The sequence below is a fragment of the Chelon labrosus genome, assembly GCF_963514085.1.
Source record: "Chelon labrosus genome assembly, chromosome: 24".
Classification (NCBI taxonomy): Eukaryota; Metazoa; Chordata; class Actinopteri; order Mugiliformes; family Mugilidae; genus Chelon; species Chelon labrosus.
This window is the reverse complement of record NC_140357.1, coordinates 2,073,259-2,091,793: the sequence shown is the minus strand read 5'-3', so window position 1 is coordinate 2,091,793 and position 18,535 is coordinate 2,073,259. Positions and strand designations below refer to the sequence as shown.

The 18,535-nt window shown below is 41.0% G+C and overlaps 1 protein-coding gene across 1 annotated transcript in view; it reads left to right on the top strand.

Moving 5' to 3' along the window:
• Positions 1-18,535, top strand: part of dmd (dystrophin) — a gene marked incomplete at its 3' end in the record, with an annotated part of 278,458 nt that overhangs the window by 184,912 nt on the left and 75,011 nt on the right. The window contains exons 33-45 of the mRNA XM_084574167.1: positions 1,814-1,996; positions 6,511-6,645; positions 7,747-7,896; positions 12,625-12,786; positions 14,284-14,394; positions 15,088-15,261; positions 15,351-15,506; positions 15,594-15,764; positions 15,868-16,047; positions 16,173-16,295; positions 16,608-16,778; positions 16,889-17,011; positions 17,101-17,235. Coding sequence (XP_084430293.1) covers positions 1,814-1,996; positions 6,511-6,645; positions 7,747-7,896; positions 12,625-12,786; positions 14,284-14,394; positions 15,088-15,261; positions 15,351-15,506; positions 15,594-15,764; positions 15,868-16,047; positions 16,173-16,295; positions 16,608-16,778; positions 16,889-17,011; positions 17,101-17,235 — 1,974 coding nt within the window. The remainder of the gene's footprint in view (positions 1-1,813; positions 1,997-6,510; positions 6,646-7,746; positions 7,897-12,624; positions 12,787-14,283; positions 14,395-15,087; positions 15,262-15,350; positions 15,507-15,593; positions 15,765-15,867; positions 16,048-16,172; positions 16,296-16,607; positions 16,779-16,888; positions 17,012-17,100; positions 17,236-18,535) is intronic.

Here is an 18,535-nt window from a genome sequence, read left to right as displayed (position 1 = left end):
AACTAGTGTCAGTTTGGCCAATGCAAGGAAGTGGTTGCACGTGTTGTCCATATTTATATACAGTCTATGCTTTTTAGTGATTTCTTTGCTTGCTGGCTAGTGTTCAGAATTTTCTTCCCTCGTAATCCAATACGAGCCTATGCCACATGTTGGAGACTAAACAGTGAGGCAACATGGACACCGGTGTTAGGGTTAGGTTTTTAAAGAAAAAGTTGATTTTATTAACGCAAGCAACAAATGCAAATTACGAACTTAAGTAGGCCTATAAAACCGGTCAGTGTTATATAGCTATACTCAACTTTTCAACTACAACACTAGGGGTATCTGCACAAGAAGACCAAGAGAAGGCTACACAAGTGGACTTAAATACTCATTTGATCCCCAAATGAATGAAACTCAAACCCAACTGGTTTTAACAAAAAAATAATTATGTATACTGGACAAGTGCACTTTTAACCATTGCACTTGCTGAAAAACGTGGTTTATATTCTGGTGGTTCTCAAAAAAACATGAGTAGCTCTTGTTCATCCTCACTGGATTTCTGTTTAAAATTCAGAGTATGGCTAACTTTCCCTTTCCCCTGTTACTCTCTCTTGATCCTCCTTTTTCCAGGTCGATAATGCCCCCGGCTGTGCCTCCTCTCATTGATGTGGTCTATCTTCCTTTTTATCTTCGTCCTTCCCCTCCTCACAAACTCGCGTCTCTTTTTTTTTCCAATACTCCCCCTCCCCGTCATCCCCCCTTTCCTCACTTTTGAATCAAATTGCATTCACTTTAATGTGATGTAGATTTACAACGCTATTGTCTTTGTGATCTCCCCCAAAGCCTTGGAAGTGGCTTCCATTCGCCCCACGCCTCAAAAAAGTTTGGGAGTCGAGTTGAAAATTAAAAATTGATTTCACTCCGCTTGCTCTTGATAATCTCCTTCTCCTTTGTTTCACCTCTTCTTCCCCTCCTCTGCTCTCTCTGCTTAAAGGAAACCCCATTCGTGAATCTGTTCCCTCATTTATTCTCTTAATCCCCCCTCTCCTCCCGCTCCCGTCCTCGCTGGGAACGTATTAGCCACACTCCTTCGTTCATTGATGTGTTGGCTTACTTGTTCAATCCGTCTCTTCACACTTTGTGGCTTTGTCAACACACAGGATCCATCGATTCATTCGTTGGTGCATCCATCCCTCCATCCATTAAACCCTTTCTTTGTGTCTTCCTCTGTTCCTTCCCTTTTCTTGCTCTCAATCCTTTGCCAGCGGTCACTGTTTGGATGACTTTTAAGACTTTTATTGATATAGCAAAGCTTACTAAGGCAGACCAAGCAAATTAACTGAACTGAAGGTCCTTTTAATCCTGGTGGGTGAAAGATTTAGAGACAGAGAAAGCTAGAAAAATATATTTTTTAACCTTATAAACAATCAAATGTATCATATTTGATACATGCATTTCTGCAGCACCCACATAATCAATACTTCTCTGAAAACCCACTTGTGTATAATTTGATTCTTGTCATCTGCCCCCTGGTGGTTTTATCCATGCTCTGCAGTCAATAACAGGCTTTTGGAAGCCATTTCCAAAATGGCTGCTTCCATGGATTAATAGTGCGGATGTTACCACGCACCTAGAACAGATCAGGTGCTACAGGGCCAACAGATTGCTGCAGGACATTGATGAGCATAGTTTCACAGAGGTTATAGCTTAAGAATACAGGGTTAAGGAAGTTTTTACCACTCACTTGACTTTTTTGTAGTTGAAGGCAGGAGGTTATCGCTTGTTGTTCTGCTGTCTGATTTCTCTTTCTTCTTCTTCTTCTACATCTCAGAGGGCCCAGGAGGAGGTCCACTCCAAGGAGCTAAAGGTCAAGCTCCTCACCGACAGCGTGAACAGTTTCATTGCCAAGGCCCCGCCCACGGCCCACGACGCCTTGCGCTCCGAGCTGGAGATACTGACGGCCAACTACCAGCGCCTGTGCAGCCGCCTGGATGGGAAATGCAAAACCCTCGAGGTAAAACGTTTACCCTGCTCTCGTTCCCCTCTTCGGCAGTTTTGGAGGTGCGCTGTGGTGGAAAGAAAGGGTGATAAGCCCCAGCGATCAACAGAATAGTCTGAATAACAAAATGCAACAACCAGAAACTTTGACAGACGACATCATAGTACTAAGAGAGAGTTATGGTTTCATATTCCATTTCAGTTCTGTTTTATTTATATGGGTCCAAATTATCTCTGAGGGACAAGATTTTACAGCACCACAGGGAGTAGACAGTTCGCCTTTGAGCGGCGGACCGCACCGCGAGGACAAAACTCGCACTTAAAACAGGAAGAAATCTCAGACAGAACCAGACTCGGGGTGGCGCCTCGACCCGTGGAGGTTGAGAGGGGAGCAGAGAGAGACTAGATGGAGCTTTTAAGAAATGACAAACAATGAGCGGGTTCTGAAACACGGCCGACTGGTAAAAGCTCTGCCTCCCGTTTTACTTGTTGAAACTTCCGGAACAACAAGTAAGGACGCACTCAGAGACTTTGTGTGTAAGATGGATTTTAAATTTCATTCTGGACTGACAACAAAGAGATATGTACACTGTCACTGAAGCAGTAAGCATAATATATGAATATAACGTGCTATACAGTAGTAGCAGGGTCATTCTACAGAAAAGGTGGAATTCGGGTGATGGAAATCTGTTTAAATGAACTTCTTTCAACATACCCAAAACTTCTTTCATAGCATTAATTAACTTGTCAACTCTATGAATCCGCAAAACGGGGAGCTTAATCTATTTTTAATATTTTAATACATTTTAATAAAGAATCCATGAGTTGTTTATTTGTCATTGGTGTTACCTGTGATTTAAACAACATCAATGTTGATATAAAATATTTTTTCTCATTACAACTTGTATATTTAGTTAAAGGTTGAGTAGAGGAATGATAACACCAAGAAAAATAATTGATTATTTATATTTGTTTAATTAAATTCCTCATCTTTACACAGCATTGTATGAAATTATTTGATTCTCGGTTTCACTTTTTTCTTTAAAACCAGTAAAAACAAATATATTCAACCAAAAAGGCTTTGATGCAAAGACTGAAATATCAACTATTTCTTACATCCCATATCAACAAACAAAATATTACTCAAAAGTACAAGAAAATACATTCATTAACACCAAAACACTGTAAAAACTTGGTGTAACACCAATGACACAATGTAACACCAATGACGCGATAGCATCAGTAAAGAACCGTTTGATTCTACATTCATGAATATTTAATTACAAACAATTTATTCCAATTGCTCATGTCAAACACTTCATTTAAAAAAGTTTGTTTCAACCATTTCTAACAGTACAATTCAACTGTTCATTGAACTTTGAACTTCTCATTGGACATTACTTTCAACAGAACATTTCAGTCGATTCATGTCAAACACTTCCATTTAAAATAGCTAATTCCAAAACATTTCTAACAGTATAATCATGTCATTTTCAACATATCCTTTCAAAACGTATTTCTAGATTTCATCATGTTGTTTCTCTCACTTTAAAGACCCAGTTCTTCTTGTACATATGAGCAAATCATCTCATCCAGCTGGATGACTCTCTTGTTGACAGACAAGGGCTCTGGCATTATACACATGACTTGATCTTCCCCGTACCAATTTATGTCTGCTATTGGGGATGGCCAGAAAAACTTCTTCATGTGATACTTGCTGCTCCTGTGCATACATTTGATTTTGACATTATGTTCCTCCACCTCAAGGATAATGCCAGGGTAGGGCAGATTGTCGTACCAAACAACACACCACTGCCCACAGTGATGAGCCTCAATCACTGGTCTGGTCTGTGTTGCTGTGTTTGGGATTGGTCTGCCTCTGTAGATGGAACATCTCCAACAACTGTATCTTGCAGATCATAGCTTTTATCTTTTATCCGTGGTCTGCGTCTTGCTTGATTTTCACGCCACTTTTTTTTTCTGAGCCTTTCTCTCCTTTTCACTTAGATCTCCTATAGACTTCCTTTTTTTGGTGAGGATATCATTTGCATAACCCTGCCTTTTCTTTGACAGGTACTCTTCCCTACGTATAGGGTCTGCATCTCTCCGCTGCCTGTATAATCTTTGCTTTTCTGCTGCACTCAATTTTGCCATACCTGACAAAAGGAAAATATAATAATAGATAATGAATATGATTATAAATTCTTATTAACTTAAACATTTTTCCCTCTTGTTTTGTTTTTATGCTTTTATGTTGGACAGTTAAAGGAATATTGCTTAGGAAGGAAGTACTCATTAGAGAAGTAACACCAATGGCAGTAACACCAATGACAGTAACACCAATGACAGTAACACCAATGACAATTTACAGAAAAAAACTAACATTTTAACAAAATGGCTGCCATTAGCCATGTACTATTTCATCAGAGATGTAACAATCACATACTTATTCAGTCTAATGTATTTTTATGTTAAGATCTTAACACCCACAGCTATAAAAAAGAGTAACACTAATGACATCCACAAAATCTTATCTCAAAATTCTGAGATAAATCATGATATTTTGACAAATGAGTTAAGATATCGCACAAACCTTTTTCCTTCCTCCACTGCACTTCTTCCACTGACCTCTTGACCCAGGAACAACTTCAAAGAGCTGATGCATTGTTTCAAAATAAAAGTGCTTTGGGTAGGGCAACACCAATGACATAAATTTGGTGGACAAATATTATTATATTATTATATTATTCATATTAATAATGTATTTTTTACCATTTCAGTGTTCTAGTTAATTCATACAGGGTTAAAGGTAAATGTAAATTAGATTTGTTTTATAAAACAAATGGTTTTAAATGAAAAGTACACAGTTCAACTTCCATGTATGATCAAATGGACAGGGGAATTTTCAGGACCAGGCATTTAAAAAAAAAAAAGAAAAAAAAAAAAAAGAAAATTAAATAAATAAACTCTCTCATCATCTTAAGGACAGTCCATATTTATTAAATATATATAATTATGGGATTATTGGGTCAAATTAAATGATTCAGGGGTCTGCAAAAGCAAGGGACAGGCATTTCCACTTTTTTTGTAGAATGACCCAGCACATGAAGGTATGAGTCGTGAGAAAGAAGAAATTAGAGGACAGGTGCTCATTGCAAGACAGAAGAAGATGGAGGACAGGTACTCACTGGGAAGTCAACCAACAGCCTAGCTATTCAATTGGCGCCCCCTGGACGGGTCCCCTGAGGATTTTTTTTTTATTTTTATTTTACCGGCCCTTCCAATGTAGCGTGGTTATTACATATGGATAGTCTGATACAGCGCATGACTATGGTTAACTGTACATTATCTCGTGCAGTAGGAGGTGGTATGCACACGTTTAAGTCGGACCTATATTTTGAGGGACCGCACGTGAGCAATCAAATTCGCCGTTCGCGCTCGCGCTCTGGTGCAACGCTCCGACCGCTCTGACTTCTTTCTTTCAAGCACGAAGGTTGGCTGACAAGACAAAATGTGTCTCTCTGCTTTCAAAAAAAGAAAAGTTGACTCCGAGAACAGGCAGTTTAACAACGAATGGACAGAGAAATACGCGTTTACTGCATCTTGTTATGAGCAAAGGCGTCGCATCATTACAAGTGGCTATACAGTATTGACCTGAGTCACTGATTGTTACGGTGTCTGATTTATATTCAAAATGGACAAAAGTGAGTTCAGTAGTTGTCCATATGTGGATTTATGTGCATGCAGGGTTGCCAACTGTCCCTTGAAAAACGGAATCGTCCCGTATTTAGAAACAAAAGTACGTCCCGTATTGAGCTGAAACGGGACGCACTTTGTCCCGTATTACGGTAAGAATCAAAAATTGTGTGTAAAATGTCAATGGAATTAATGAATAACAGGGCGCTTTATATAAAACATTACGGTAAATATATTACCAGGCCGTCTCCTGCTCTCTGACCAATGAGCTGACGGCGGGAATCCCGCTCATCTCATTGGTCGAGGTACTGTCGCTTGCGAAGCAGATACCGGAAGAAAACAAAGCAACAACTTTTCCTCACAGTTTATGTTTGCACTTTTCTTATTGCACTATTACAAGAGGAATGTTCTGCTTTCTATTGTTTTATATTAATTTATACAGTTTTAAGTTAAGCAGGACAGGTTTCTGTTAATTTTGTTATTTTGTATTAAAAATAAATTTAAAAGGGCTAAAAAAAATTGTGCCCCTTATTTATTTTTCAGGGAGTTGGCAACCCTGTGTGCATATGTTGTTCTGCATTTACAAAATAGAATACATTGACTCCTTCAGTATATAATTTCTTTATTTGTTACCCTGATTACTTTTATTCTCTGGAACCTTAGCTTGCCTCAGTTTCATGAGCTGGCCCCGATTCCCAATTAATTGAACAGCTCTGGCCTAGACCTATAGCAGGATAACAAAGTGGTGGTGCCTTTCTGCTGTCTTTCTTCCCTGATGATGTTCAGTAATTGTTTCAATCAGTGAAATTGTGCATATCTGTGTGTGTTTTGCAGGAAGTGTGGGCTTGTTGGTGTGAGCTGCTGTCCTACCTGGAGCAGGAGAATGCCTTCCTGGACCAGCTGGAGCAGAAACTGGACGAGACGGATAACTTGCAAGGAGGAGCAGAGGAGCTGCAGGAGGCACTGGATGTGAGTACAAGGAAGGAGGAGGAGGAGGAGGAGGAGAGGGCTACTGGTTCTCTATCCTCCTCTCAACGCAGACTTTGTCACTATTCATTCTACATCACCGCACCTGCAAATTTGTAAACTCCATACATGTAATTCATACATTCATATAGTGTATGTTGTTTCGGAGTCAAAGGCGAGTGACCTTCTCTGACATTTATCTATGAAGACTTGAGGAAAAGAGGAAGGAAATTGAGTTAGGGCAACTTAACTGTGCAATCCTGTCTACTCGGCAGAGTTTAGGAAGCTGACTGCCTTAGAAAAACGTAAGCACAACAAATCAAAATGAGTCAGCAAGGTTTTTTATTTACACAAAATGCCATTTAGAGTACCTAAAACAAGACAAGCGAGACTAGGGTAGTGTGAAGTCTGAGAGGAATGCAAAGAGGAGATATTGCAGCCTAAGGGAAAAAGTTTTTTTTTTTTTTATCATTCACTGGTGAGAGATTTATTCAAAGGGAAACTGTGGTGAGGTTCCTCTGGAAAAGATCTTTCATCTGATGGGGGAAAATATGTGAGAGATTATGTTAGCAGGCACTTGGAAGAAATAAAAATGGCTTTGGTGTGTGATATGGATGTTATGAGCTTAACACAGAGGTATAAAAAAACTGAAACCAAAGGGAATTTACATTAAATATTGCAATTGGAGATTTTGGGGTTCCAGTCTGTGTTAACTGTATACAGCTTTATACTTCACACGCATGGTTTATAGAGATTAGACGATGCAAAACACTTAAAGCCAGGACTGATTCTTTCTTTTTTAGCTAGTACAGAAGAGCAAAATCCAAATAATTGCTTACTCTAGCAAACAAAGCTTTTAGGGGGATTTCGGAAAGTGTGAAGAGCCATTAAGCACCATGGTCAAAAGGTATAGACAAGTTTAGACTGTATATGTCAACAACTAAGACCCTTTCAATGCGTCACGTTCAGTGATCTAGCTTTTAATTTGTTAAGATAAATAATAAAAAATGTGGTGCTTATACATAGAGGATGGCGGCTTCCAGCTGAGAATACAACTGATTTTTGTCTTCTCCTGTTTGTTTGTTTGTTTGTTTGTTTGCACAGAGCATAGAGGTTCTCTTGCAACACCCAGAGGACAACAGGAACCAGATTCGAGAGCTGGCCCAAACGCTGATGGACGGAGGCGTTCTGGACGAACTGATTCAACAAAAGCTGGACGCTTTCAACACCCGCTGGGATGAACTTATGGCAAGGGTAAGACGTAGAGATGCACAACTATGCGGGATATCCCCACTAAGGAGTGTGTGTCCACTACCGCACATCATGGGAACCAACATAGAAGGAGCCATTGCTTTGCAATTCGTATTATTTTATAGATAGATAGATACTTTGTTCATGACAAAGTATACTATTTTTTGTCCAGCAGCATCAATAAAGGTGGTAGAAAAGAAGGCTGGTAATAACCAAACGTGTTAAACCTTAAGGATAATGGTTTTAGTTTACAATAAATACTTGGTGAGTACAAAATAAGTCCATAAACCTGTCTTCTTTCTTAAGGCGTCCCCCAAGGTTCAATCCTTGGTCCTCTCTTGTTCATCCTTTCCTTGAACTGTGTTGTGAGCTACGCCAGTAATGAAGGCATCAATGACCACTTTCACTTTTGGTTATTGATGAGTACGCTTCCTGTCCCACTTGTCTTGTCAACTTTAGAGACATTTGTGGCAGCGACCTCTTCTTTGTTTTAATCGAATCACCATGACTGATTTTTTTCCCTCCAGAAAACATAATTCATCTCCACCGATCACTCCGTTGGTGGAACAATGATCCAAGCATGTATTACAAACAGCAAAAATCTTCTTCCCATATTTATTATCTTCACTCACAAATAGTTTGGATAAAGAAGCTGTTTTCATTATTATTTATCACCTCTAGAGCTTAAAAAAGCAGTTGAAATACTGGCTTTTCAGACTGAGACGTTTTGGGTGGTAGATCAACAGATCAAGCAGTTTAAAGTCCTCTCATTGGCCCTTTTTCAGTTTTCTGGTATTACACTGATCGAACACTCAAATAATTGAGAAAATAGCTTGATTAATTCAAGCTTATCATTTTTCTTTTAGCCCTCTTAATCTTTTAATTTCCATATTGTACTTCTTTGTCATATTCATACACCCTTTTGCCTCCATGCCTACTAGTTTCTTTCTCACTGCCCCTCTTCCTGTCCCAATGTCCTGCTTCTTCTCTTCCTTCCATCCGTCATCAGTAGCAGCAATACATTCTCCACCTCTCGTGGCGATCCTCAATGACAGATTAGACACACCAGCAAACACACACACTCACACACACTCATTGGCCCGCTGGGTTGATCCTCCCTCACAATAGAACCAGATTAATGTTCTCCTTGCAGCCTGATAAGCCCTCCCTTTGTTTGTCTACCCATCAGAGACCGTGTGCTTGTGCGTGCGTGTTCAACATTATCTTTTATTTCGCACTTTTTGTATTATTTTGGGAGTCGCTGTGCGTCTTGTCCGTGCTTGTGTGTTTGGAGGCTTTCCAGAAGCCTTTGTTTCGGCTTGTATCTCGGCATGTATGCGTGTGAGGTGAGACCAGGTGGCTCTGAGCCATGTTTGTTGGTCATCTATAGAGCCGACGAGGAGCTCAGAGACCGGACCAGGGTGTCTGTGAGTATCTCTGGAAAGACAGATGGAGGAGTGCACTGAGAAGTGCACTGGGACCAAAATATTGCTTTAACAATTTTCTTTTTGTCAAGGAAACCTTTTTCTTTCTAGACTTTAAAGATTTAGTAGAATATTTTTTGAGCTTCAGAGGTTCAAAGCTTTCACGGAATTATCATGTGAAATCTAATTACCTCACTAGTCTAAGTATAATACAGACCTGATCTGAAGAGAATCCCATTTTTTCCAATATATGCATATGAAGAAAATAGTTTTTTTTTTAACAAAAATTGATAATTAAACTTCACTTAAATAGTCTAATACTGATGTCCACAAATAATTTCAGAATTTGTAGTTGCCAATTAACCTTTGGAAACCTGTAAAAATACCTTTCCAGTAAGGTATGGCGCAGGTTCTTCCATATTTCATGATCTGTTGTGCCGCAGCATACTGTTACTGCTAAGGTAGATGTCTTTTCTGCTTAATACTTGTTTACTGAAACAATTAAGATAACTGGACAAATACTTGAGACTTTTAAAGTCACATTTTAATGTGTTATTTAAATAAAAGAGTGGCAGTATTTCTCTTGTAAAGCCAGAGGCTGGCACCGCGCCATAGGGCATCTTGAAAATCTACTACACCTCTGAAAACTCTCAGAACTGGATCATCACCGCCCAACCAGATTCAGGCTTAAATAAATAAAAACAATTTATTTGAAATTCTATTGCCCATATTGTCTGGGAGGAAAGAGAGTATGACGTGCAGTAAAGGATTAGCCCCTGTGGAATTAAACACGGTTGACCGATTTTCCACGAAATCTTTGCGGTGGAAATCTGTTCTGGAACCCCTCGATTGGGAGCTGATTATGCTCCTGCTACATCACTGGGCTACGCAAATCATATGGGTGGGCTTTATGTAGTGATGGACAAAAGAGTAACAGCAACGTACTCATACATTTCAGTTAATGATTAATTTATTAATATGGCTGATTATCAGCTAATGGAATGATTTAAAATTTGAATCCCAGCCGTGACGTAAGTGCGTTGGGATATTCGCGTTTTCACTTCTAGAAAATTGTCCGAGGGTGGGTTTTAGTGGAAACTCTTAAAGGACATTAACAGGATACCTAGATGTCAGGAAAATAAGACATTACAAGAGGGCTATAGCTGGAGCTGGCCACCATGCACCATAAAAAATGCGGAAGAGCGTAATCTGAGTGCCATGGAGTTCAGTTGAGTGCAATCTACAAAAACAAATGTTATGGCCCAATCTAGAATCAAGCTATCTTAGCATGACACTATTAACATTTACAGCATGGCAGCAATAAAACAAAATTGTAGATGCCACTCCAATCGAAGTTAGACTTCAAAAAATAATATCAGCATTTCTTCAACATCACGTTGTAGCCACGTTCTGTGCCTCGCAGAGGTCCACGTAAATATTGAGACTGTAGAATAAGCATATAATCTCATTAAACCCATGTCCTACTTTAAAACTCAACATATCCGGAGATAAGTGCAGCCCACGCATGCACACAAAAATATCGTTCCAGATCTCATTCTGCAGTTCTTCAAGTTGAAGGAAACGGAAGTGTCGCCCGCTCGCGCTTTGCCAACGTGAGGCAGCTAAGCAGCCCCCTTTCCCTCTGGTTCACGATCACTGCCACTGCCGCTGTGTGTGTGTGTCTGCGAGAAATAAGTGATACGGGAGTGTTTAATCAGAGTATATATTCATGAGCCGACAATTGCCAGGGAAATGGAGTACATCGCCACAGGGAAGGTTGTTATCAATGTTCCCTTAAATATTTAATCTCACTCAAGTTCTCGTTTCATACATTATAAACTAATACATAGAAGTGAGAAAGCACAAAAAAAAACCTTGGATACATCTAGTGCTAACACTGGGAGAACAGCATGTGTGACTGAAGGGCCACACTGGCTCAGAGCTATACTTAGAGCCATTATCCCTCTGTATGGGATTAGCATGCTCACCTGTAACCACATATACGCTCTCGCTTTTTGTCTCGCACATACACACACACACATAAAAGCTCACGCAGGTTTAGGTCTGATGTAACCAGCTGCCTTTAGCGGCTAATCTGGGGTGAAAGGAAACGCAGCGGTAGTTTCCATGCACCTGGTGTCAGAGGATCACCGGTTATTGGTGCTGTTAGCGGCGTTGGCGGCAGGTCGGACAGCGACGGGATGAGGGAGAAACCACGGAGTCCTGCCTTCAAGAGGGTACACACAGGGGGTGTGTGTGTGACGGTGTGTGTCATCTTATCTTATGTGCAGTATTTAGGATCTATGCACTTGTGTTTTTGTCTAGTCAGATTCTATGTGTTTGCGTCTTTTCTGAGCTAAAGCGACTAGAAAATCAACTCGTAACTGATTTTTGAAGGAGCAAAACTTGAAATATTTAAAATAGCAAATTGTTGTTGCAGAATTAATTGGGCTTTCCGTTGTTGCAAGAGCAAAAACTGACTTTGACTTATGCTCAAATTATATTTTTGGCCTCGTTTTCAATATGTCTTTGCAGAGCAACAGATAACTATCAAAAAAGAAAGAAAATGGCCGTTAAAATGTTAAAATACAAAATGCAACATGTGCAGTACAAGTCAAAAGCTTGGTCGCACCATGTCATCCAATGGTTTACCCTTATTTTATTATTTCCTACCTAGGAGATTAATACCTTTTGCTGCAAGTCAATGGCTAACCTAGGAGATTAATACCTTTTGCTGCAAGTCAATGGCTAACTGGAGTAAATGGAGCTTTGTAGCAGCAAAATATAACAAAATATAAAATAAAAAAACTAAAAAAGGTGGTTAAATGGTTTACCCTTATTTTATTATTTTCTTCCTAGGAGATTAACACTTTTGCTGCAAGTCAATGGCTAACATAAAAGAGTAAATGGAGCATTGTGGCAGCAACATAAAATAAAAAACAAAAAAAGTCATGTCACTGGCTAAACATTTAAACGTACTTTTTTAGCCCATCCACTGGCCTAGTTTTCAATATGTCTTTGCACATAACTAAAAAGGTTGTGACGGCGTTCAACGTGAGCTTTTTATACCCTGACAGCAAACATCAAAACACGTGAATAAAACACCCAAAGCTCCTCCTGAGGATTCTTTAAAGAATCTTGTCTAAATCTCTTGGGCAGCTCATGCAGATCATCGTTCGGGAAATAGCTTTGTTTTATGAGTCGGAGAATGAGTTCCGTATTTATAGCCTGCTTTATGTTTCCATTGGTGTGGGGTTTTTTTGCGCTTTGTTTTTGACAAGGTGTGATGTGTTTCCCGTTTGTTCAGGCGACTCTCAGGCGGAAGGAGCTGGAGAAAAGCGTCCAGTGGGCCCAGGAGAATGACAAGACGCTGAGGCAGATCCAGGAGTCGCTGGCCAACACTGACCGGCACCTCACCGCGTACCTGGCTGACCATATCGATGCCCAGCAGATACAGCAGGAGGCTCAGGTAGCCTGCTCCACCCATATCATCTCTTTCTAAACAATCTTCTGCCCAGGTTATGAATTTACTGGATCCTCATAGCGGATTTAGACAATCTTGGATGGCATATTTTGTAGAGAACATTTATAATATTTGGAGAACAAAATCCAAATTTTACAATAGAAAAAAAAATTTGACAGGAAAAATGTAATATTTCACTTATCAAGCAAATTTGGAGGGGAAAAAAATATTCAGTATAATTTGAGAAAAAAAGACTGAGAATAAAATATTTTTCAGTTTTAGAAATTTTAGAAATAAGCTTTAAGTTTGAATACTTAAAGAATAAAAATTTTCAAGAATTTTTTTCTTATTATGATAGTTTAAATAATTTGAGAATAAAGTTTTAATAAAAAAATTAAGAAAGAATATAAAAAATTAGGAAGATTTTTTATACATATAAAATGTATAATTAATAATTAGTTAATTAATAAAAAGTTATCTATTTTAAGATAAAATAAAAAATACTTCTCTTTACTTTTTGACATTTGTCTTCAAGACAAGTCTGACAACTGAATAAATCATGAAACTGGTTTGATTTCGCGACAACATCTTAAATCCTAGGATTATAATTGGTGAAACCTCCAACTTCATAAATATTCAAATTTATTCTTTCAGTGTCATTTCTTCTTTATCTGAATAAACCTCTTAGACTTTCTGAACATTGAAGCAGAAGAAATAAAATTGCCAGCCCTTTTGCCAGGTTGACCGAGCCGGGCAGCATTAGATCTGTTGGATAAAAAGAAAAAAAAAAGAGTTCCCGTCGACAGATGCACATTGCAGGCCTCGTCCGGTGTAATCATTAACCGAGACAGCTGTGTGGACAGGTAGACAGAGGAGAGAAGGAGCGCGGAGAGGAAACATACTTTAGATAATAATCCAGTTTGTGTGTTTGTGTGCGAGGGAACCCAAGAGAGAAAGGCAAATGCTTTTCTCTCTGTGGTCCTAATTAAGCCTGGAGCTGCTTTGGACACGGACAGCAGGAAGACACACACGAACACATACGCGCACACACACACACACTCCCTCCGTCTTTTTGCCTCTTCCCGTAATCAGATGCTACATCATGAAATAATGACCCGTAAAGATAGAGACAAAGCGAGAGAGTGTGCGCGCCTGGGAAAAGGCTGCAGAGGTTGTCTCTGCGTGTGCTCTAGACCACCGGAGAGAAGGATGACATTTCTCACTCTCCCAGACCGAATGTGTGCGAGAATCTGTGCGATCCTGTGTGTGGTGGGGTTTTATAAGTTAATAAAGCTATTAAAGTTCCCTCTGCTTGATGCCTCCTGCCCCCTTGTGGCCACAGCATGGAGGTACACTATCCACCCTTTTAAACCTTACTGTTCAAATTGTTATTTTTTTTGTACTATTATTTTACAGTAATAACAATTAAATCCAACGGATACTCTGATATTTTTGTGTTATTTCATTTCTTTTTATTATTATTATTATTTTATTGTTTTACAGAAAATCCAGTCAGAGCTGAGCGGCCATGAAGTGACCCTGGAGGATATGAGGAAGAAGAACCAGGACAAAGACCCTTCCCACAGGATCGTGGGGCAGATAGACCTTACTCAGGTATACACCCAGTCTCACAGACTGAGCCTTTTGTACTTGGATGAACTGGATGGACATACACCATCAGAATATCAGCATATGTGCGCAGAATCCAACCTATATTTAATAACTATTCATGTGTGGCAATGCTGCATATGTATAAGGATACGTAAAAGCAACTTTTAGACAAAAATAAAATAAAATAAATAGTAAAAATAGTTACGCAAACACACACCAACACCAGCAGTGCACAAGTGTATATGCTTGCAACAGCTTACAATACTGGAAACACTAAATACAGTATAGTGGCTAAGGTTAGTTAGCTAAGTAGCTAACTTACGTTGTCAAATATAAAAGATGGCGTCACAGCATCCGTTGCACTAGGTCATGCTTAGTGAAATTGCGGAATCAGAAAATCAGAAAAACTACCAACTTTTACATGCTTAGGGCGTTATGGGAAGTCCCCCAGCAGCCTAGGCCTATAGCAGCATAACTAAGTGATGGCTAAGGGTCACCTGAGCCAGCCCTAGTTACAAGCTTTGTCAAAAAGGAAAGTTTTAAGCTTAATCTTAAAAGTAGAGAGGGTGTCTGCCTCCTCAACCCAGACTGGGTTGAGGAGGCAGACATTAGCCTTTAGCCTTTAGCTTTAGCCTTTAGCCTTTAGCTACAGGGCCCTGGTAGCTAATGGTAGCAAATACTCTTTCCATTCCCCAGAAAATGCTGGCGGACGTGTGGACCAAGTTCCGACTCTTCCAAAAGCCGGCCAACTTCGACTCCCGGCTGGCCGAGTGCGAACGGGCCCTGGCCGGGGTCAAGAGTCAGGTGGGGGTGCTGGACATCCGCAGCGTGGAGCAGGACGTGGTTCAGTCGCAGCTGGAGCAGTGCATGGTGGGTAGCGGCGTCGTGGACGGATCGATGGCTGAAGGGGGGTTGAGAGCTTCTATTTTAGGCAGCCGTTGTCTGTTTGCATCTTACAGAAGTTGTACAAAGCGCTGAGCGAAGTGAAAGGGGAGGTGGAGACGGTGATTAAAACGGGCAGGCAGATCGTCCAGAAGCAGCAGACTGAGCAGCCCAAAGAGATGGACGACAGAATAACTGCCCTGAAACTGCTCTACAACCAACTGGGAGCACAGGTTAGCGCACATGTATGCAGGCAGAGTTACACACGCATAATCAAGCCTGACGGAGGCAGACATTTCCTGTTTTTCGTGCGCTTGCAGGTGACGGAGAGCAAACTGGAGCTGGAGAAGAGTCTGAAGTTGTCGCGGAAGCTGCGGAAGGAGCTGAACGGGCTGACGGAGTGGCTCGCCGCCACCGACGCCGAGCTGACCCGGCGCTCTGCCGTGGACGGCATGCCCAGCGACCTGGAGGCTGAGGTTGCATGGGCGCAGGTAAGACGGCATGAAGCAGTTCTGGCCCGGTTCACACCTGTTATTAACATGCACCAGGGCCATCTGATCATAAGTGGGGCCGCTTTGCTCTTCATCCTCTCAGTCCATCCACGGGGAGACGGAGAGGCGCGAGCCGCAGCTGCAGTCGGTGGTGGACCTCGCCGAGGCCCTCAAGGCCGTGCTGCGGGGCCACGGCGGGCTAGTGGACGACAAAGTCAGCCTGCTGCGCTGCAACTGGATCGCGGTCACGTCCAGAGCAGAAGAATGGCTCAACCTGCTTCTGGTGAGGAAAAGAACCACATTCACCCCCCCCTAAGAGAGCTAAAATTAAACCCTAACCGCCTAATAATAGCTCTTGGAAGTGTCACTGTTTGCAACGTCACGAAATCTGTATTGCCTCGCCCTCAGGACTACCAGCGGCAGATGCAGAAGTTAGATGGAGAGATAGAGGAAGTGAATGGATGGATCGACGGAGCGAATAAGAAGATGGATGAGATTGACAGGCAGGGACCCAACGACGGCGTGCTTAAGGTTGTAACGCTTCTGTACTTTATGTCTATTGTTTATATTCCGTGGCGGTTGATCTTTGTGCCTCTTTGACCTGAAAATCCAGCTAATGAAAAAAACGTTCTCAGTTGTTGTTTGCTCTGGGGCAAATTGAGAAATAATTAAGACCCACTTACCTTTTGTTATTGCCTATGGGAGGCAGTGAGTGGTCACTCCAGTCTTGTTAAATAAGAGGTTGCCTGCTTTTTAATTAAGTGTAAGAAACTGGATATATTTAATGCAAGTTTCATTATTTCTTTTTATTTTTTGATTCTACGTGCTTTCTCTGTGCTGCAGGTGTTGCGTGCAGAGCTGGAGCTGACCAGAGGCAAGATGGACGAGGTGAGGAGCCTCGCCCACGAGCTCATGTCCACCAGGGGCGAGAACTGCCAGGCCCAGGTGGGACCCAAAGTGGAGCACCTCAACCAGAAATTCGACACCGTCGCTCAGCGCATCACTTCAGGACTGGTAGGAAATGTAGTATCCTAGGATGCAAGGAAAATAATACTAAATTTACTTTCCCCCGAACCAATAATATTCTTCGTTTCCTCTTGTGTGCGTTTATGCGTCCATGGCAGTCGGCGGCGTCGGCCAAGGAGCTTGATCAGTATCACAGCGAAGCGCAGGTCTGGCTGGAGCTCCTGGAGGAGGAAGCGAAACAGGGGGAAAACCTGACGGAGGATGACTTCCAGGAGAACAAGGTTTCAATCTGACATTTAGAGAAAAAACACGGATGTTTTGGATTTTCAATCCCGTGCGTGCTCACGAACAGAGTGTTGCGTCTTTTCAGGACTGCGAAGAAGGTGCGGTGAAAGAGTTGCTGTTGAAAGGAGAGAATTTACAGAAGAGAGCCCCGGATCAGGACAAGAGAGAGCAAATCCGACTGAAAAACAACCAGCTCAACAGCAAGTACAACATCGTCAAGGTAACGCACACGCACGTCAGCATAACGACTCGTCCGTTTCACCCTAAAAGTTTGGTTTCCGAACTCTATTACTGCATGTACCCCGAGGAATTCCTTTTTTTCTTTTTTCTTTGTGCAAATCACACCTATTCACGAGCAGAACCAAGGCATGAGAGTGACAAAGCACCCATGGTTAATTAACCGCATTAACATTAGTCATTGGTTAATTAACATTCTAATTATTAGCATATGGTTTGCGGGTGAGAGAAATAATAGCCCACATCATTAAAAAGGAAGATGTTATTTACATTCTCTAAGAGGATAATTATAATGAGGCATGATTTGGCACATATTTCAAGTTGAGTTTTAAATGGATTAAAGATGTGTTGTATTGTAGAAACACGATTTTCATTTTATCAAAGAATTTAGATTTATTGTTGAACTGTCAAATGTAACGCAAATTCCTTTTCAGGCCGTTAACATTAATGTTAAGCTCAGTGTGGGACATCAGGAAGTGTTCAAAGCTGCTGTGGAAAGCAAGCAGAATCTAAAGTGCAGTAAATGCTTTTACCCTGCAGAGGGCAGTATTACGCCCTTAAAACTGCTAAAGCACGCAGAAACCTCTTTTATTATACAGTGTAAGGCAGAAACACGGAAACACAACGCAGGAATGAGCAAAAATTGACAAAAAAAGGGGTCTTTTGACATTAAAACAGGTGCGATTAATTTGCCTCTACGTGTAAATTACACGTGTTAGCTGCAAAAATTGCGCAAGTAATCGCAATTAAATATTTGAATATTTTGAAACCTAAATGTATTTAAACACTATTATGTATTTATTAATTACTTTCTGATTTCCTCCCATTTGCAGCCTTTAAGCTAAGCTAAGTGAACTGACTGCAGGCTTACATTTAATGGACACATCTCCTCGCCTACCCCTCCGCTAAAAGCAAACCGGCGCGTTTCCAAAAAAAAACTGCGCTCGGAGCAAAGCCAGCATTTATGAAAGAGGTTGAAAAGTCAATCAGTGAGCCCTCGGATTCTTTGCAGCTGATTTCACAGTCTGACAGCCTTGAGCCTTCGCAGACCTCACAGTCGGAATATTATTAATGTCCGTGATTGTGTAAGGGGGGGTGGGGTGTTAGAATGGGCCCTTGCATAAACTGAGTCTATTTCCCTCTGCTTAGGATTGGACAGCCCTAATAAAACGAGCTCTAATAATGATCTTTAGCTGTTTCTGGGGCACCCTGCAGTTGTGGGTGAGTCTGAACCAGGCCCTGTTTAAGTTTTGCGATGGTCAGACCTCTCACCTTAGGCCTGT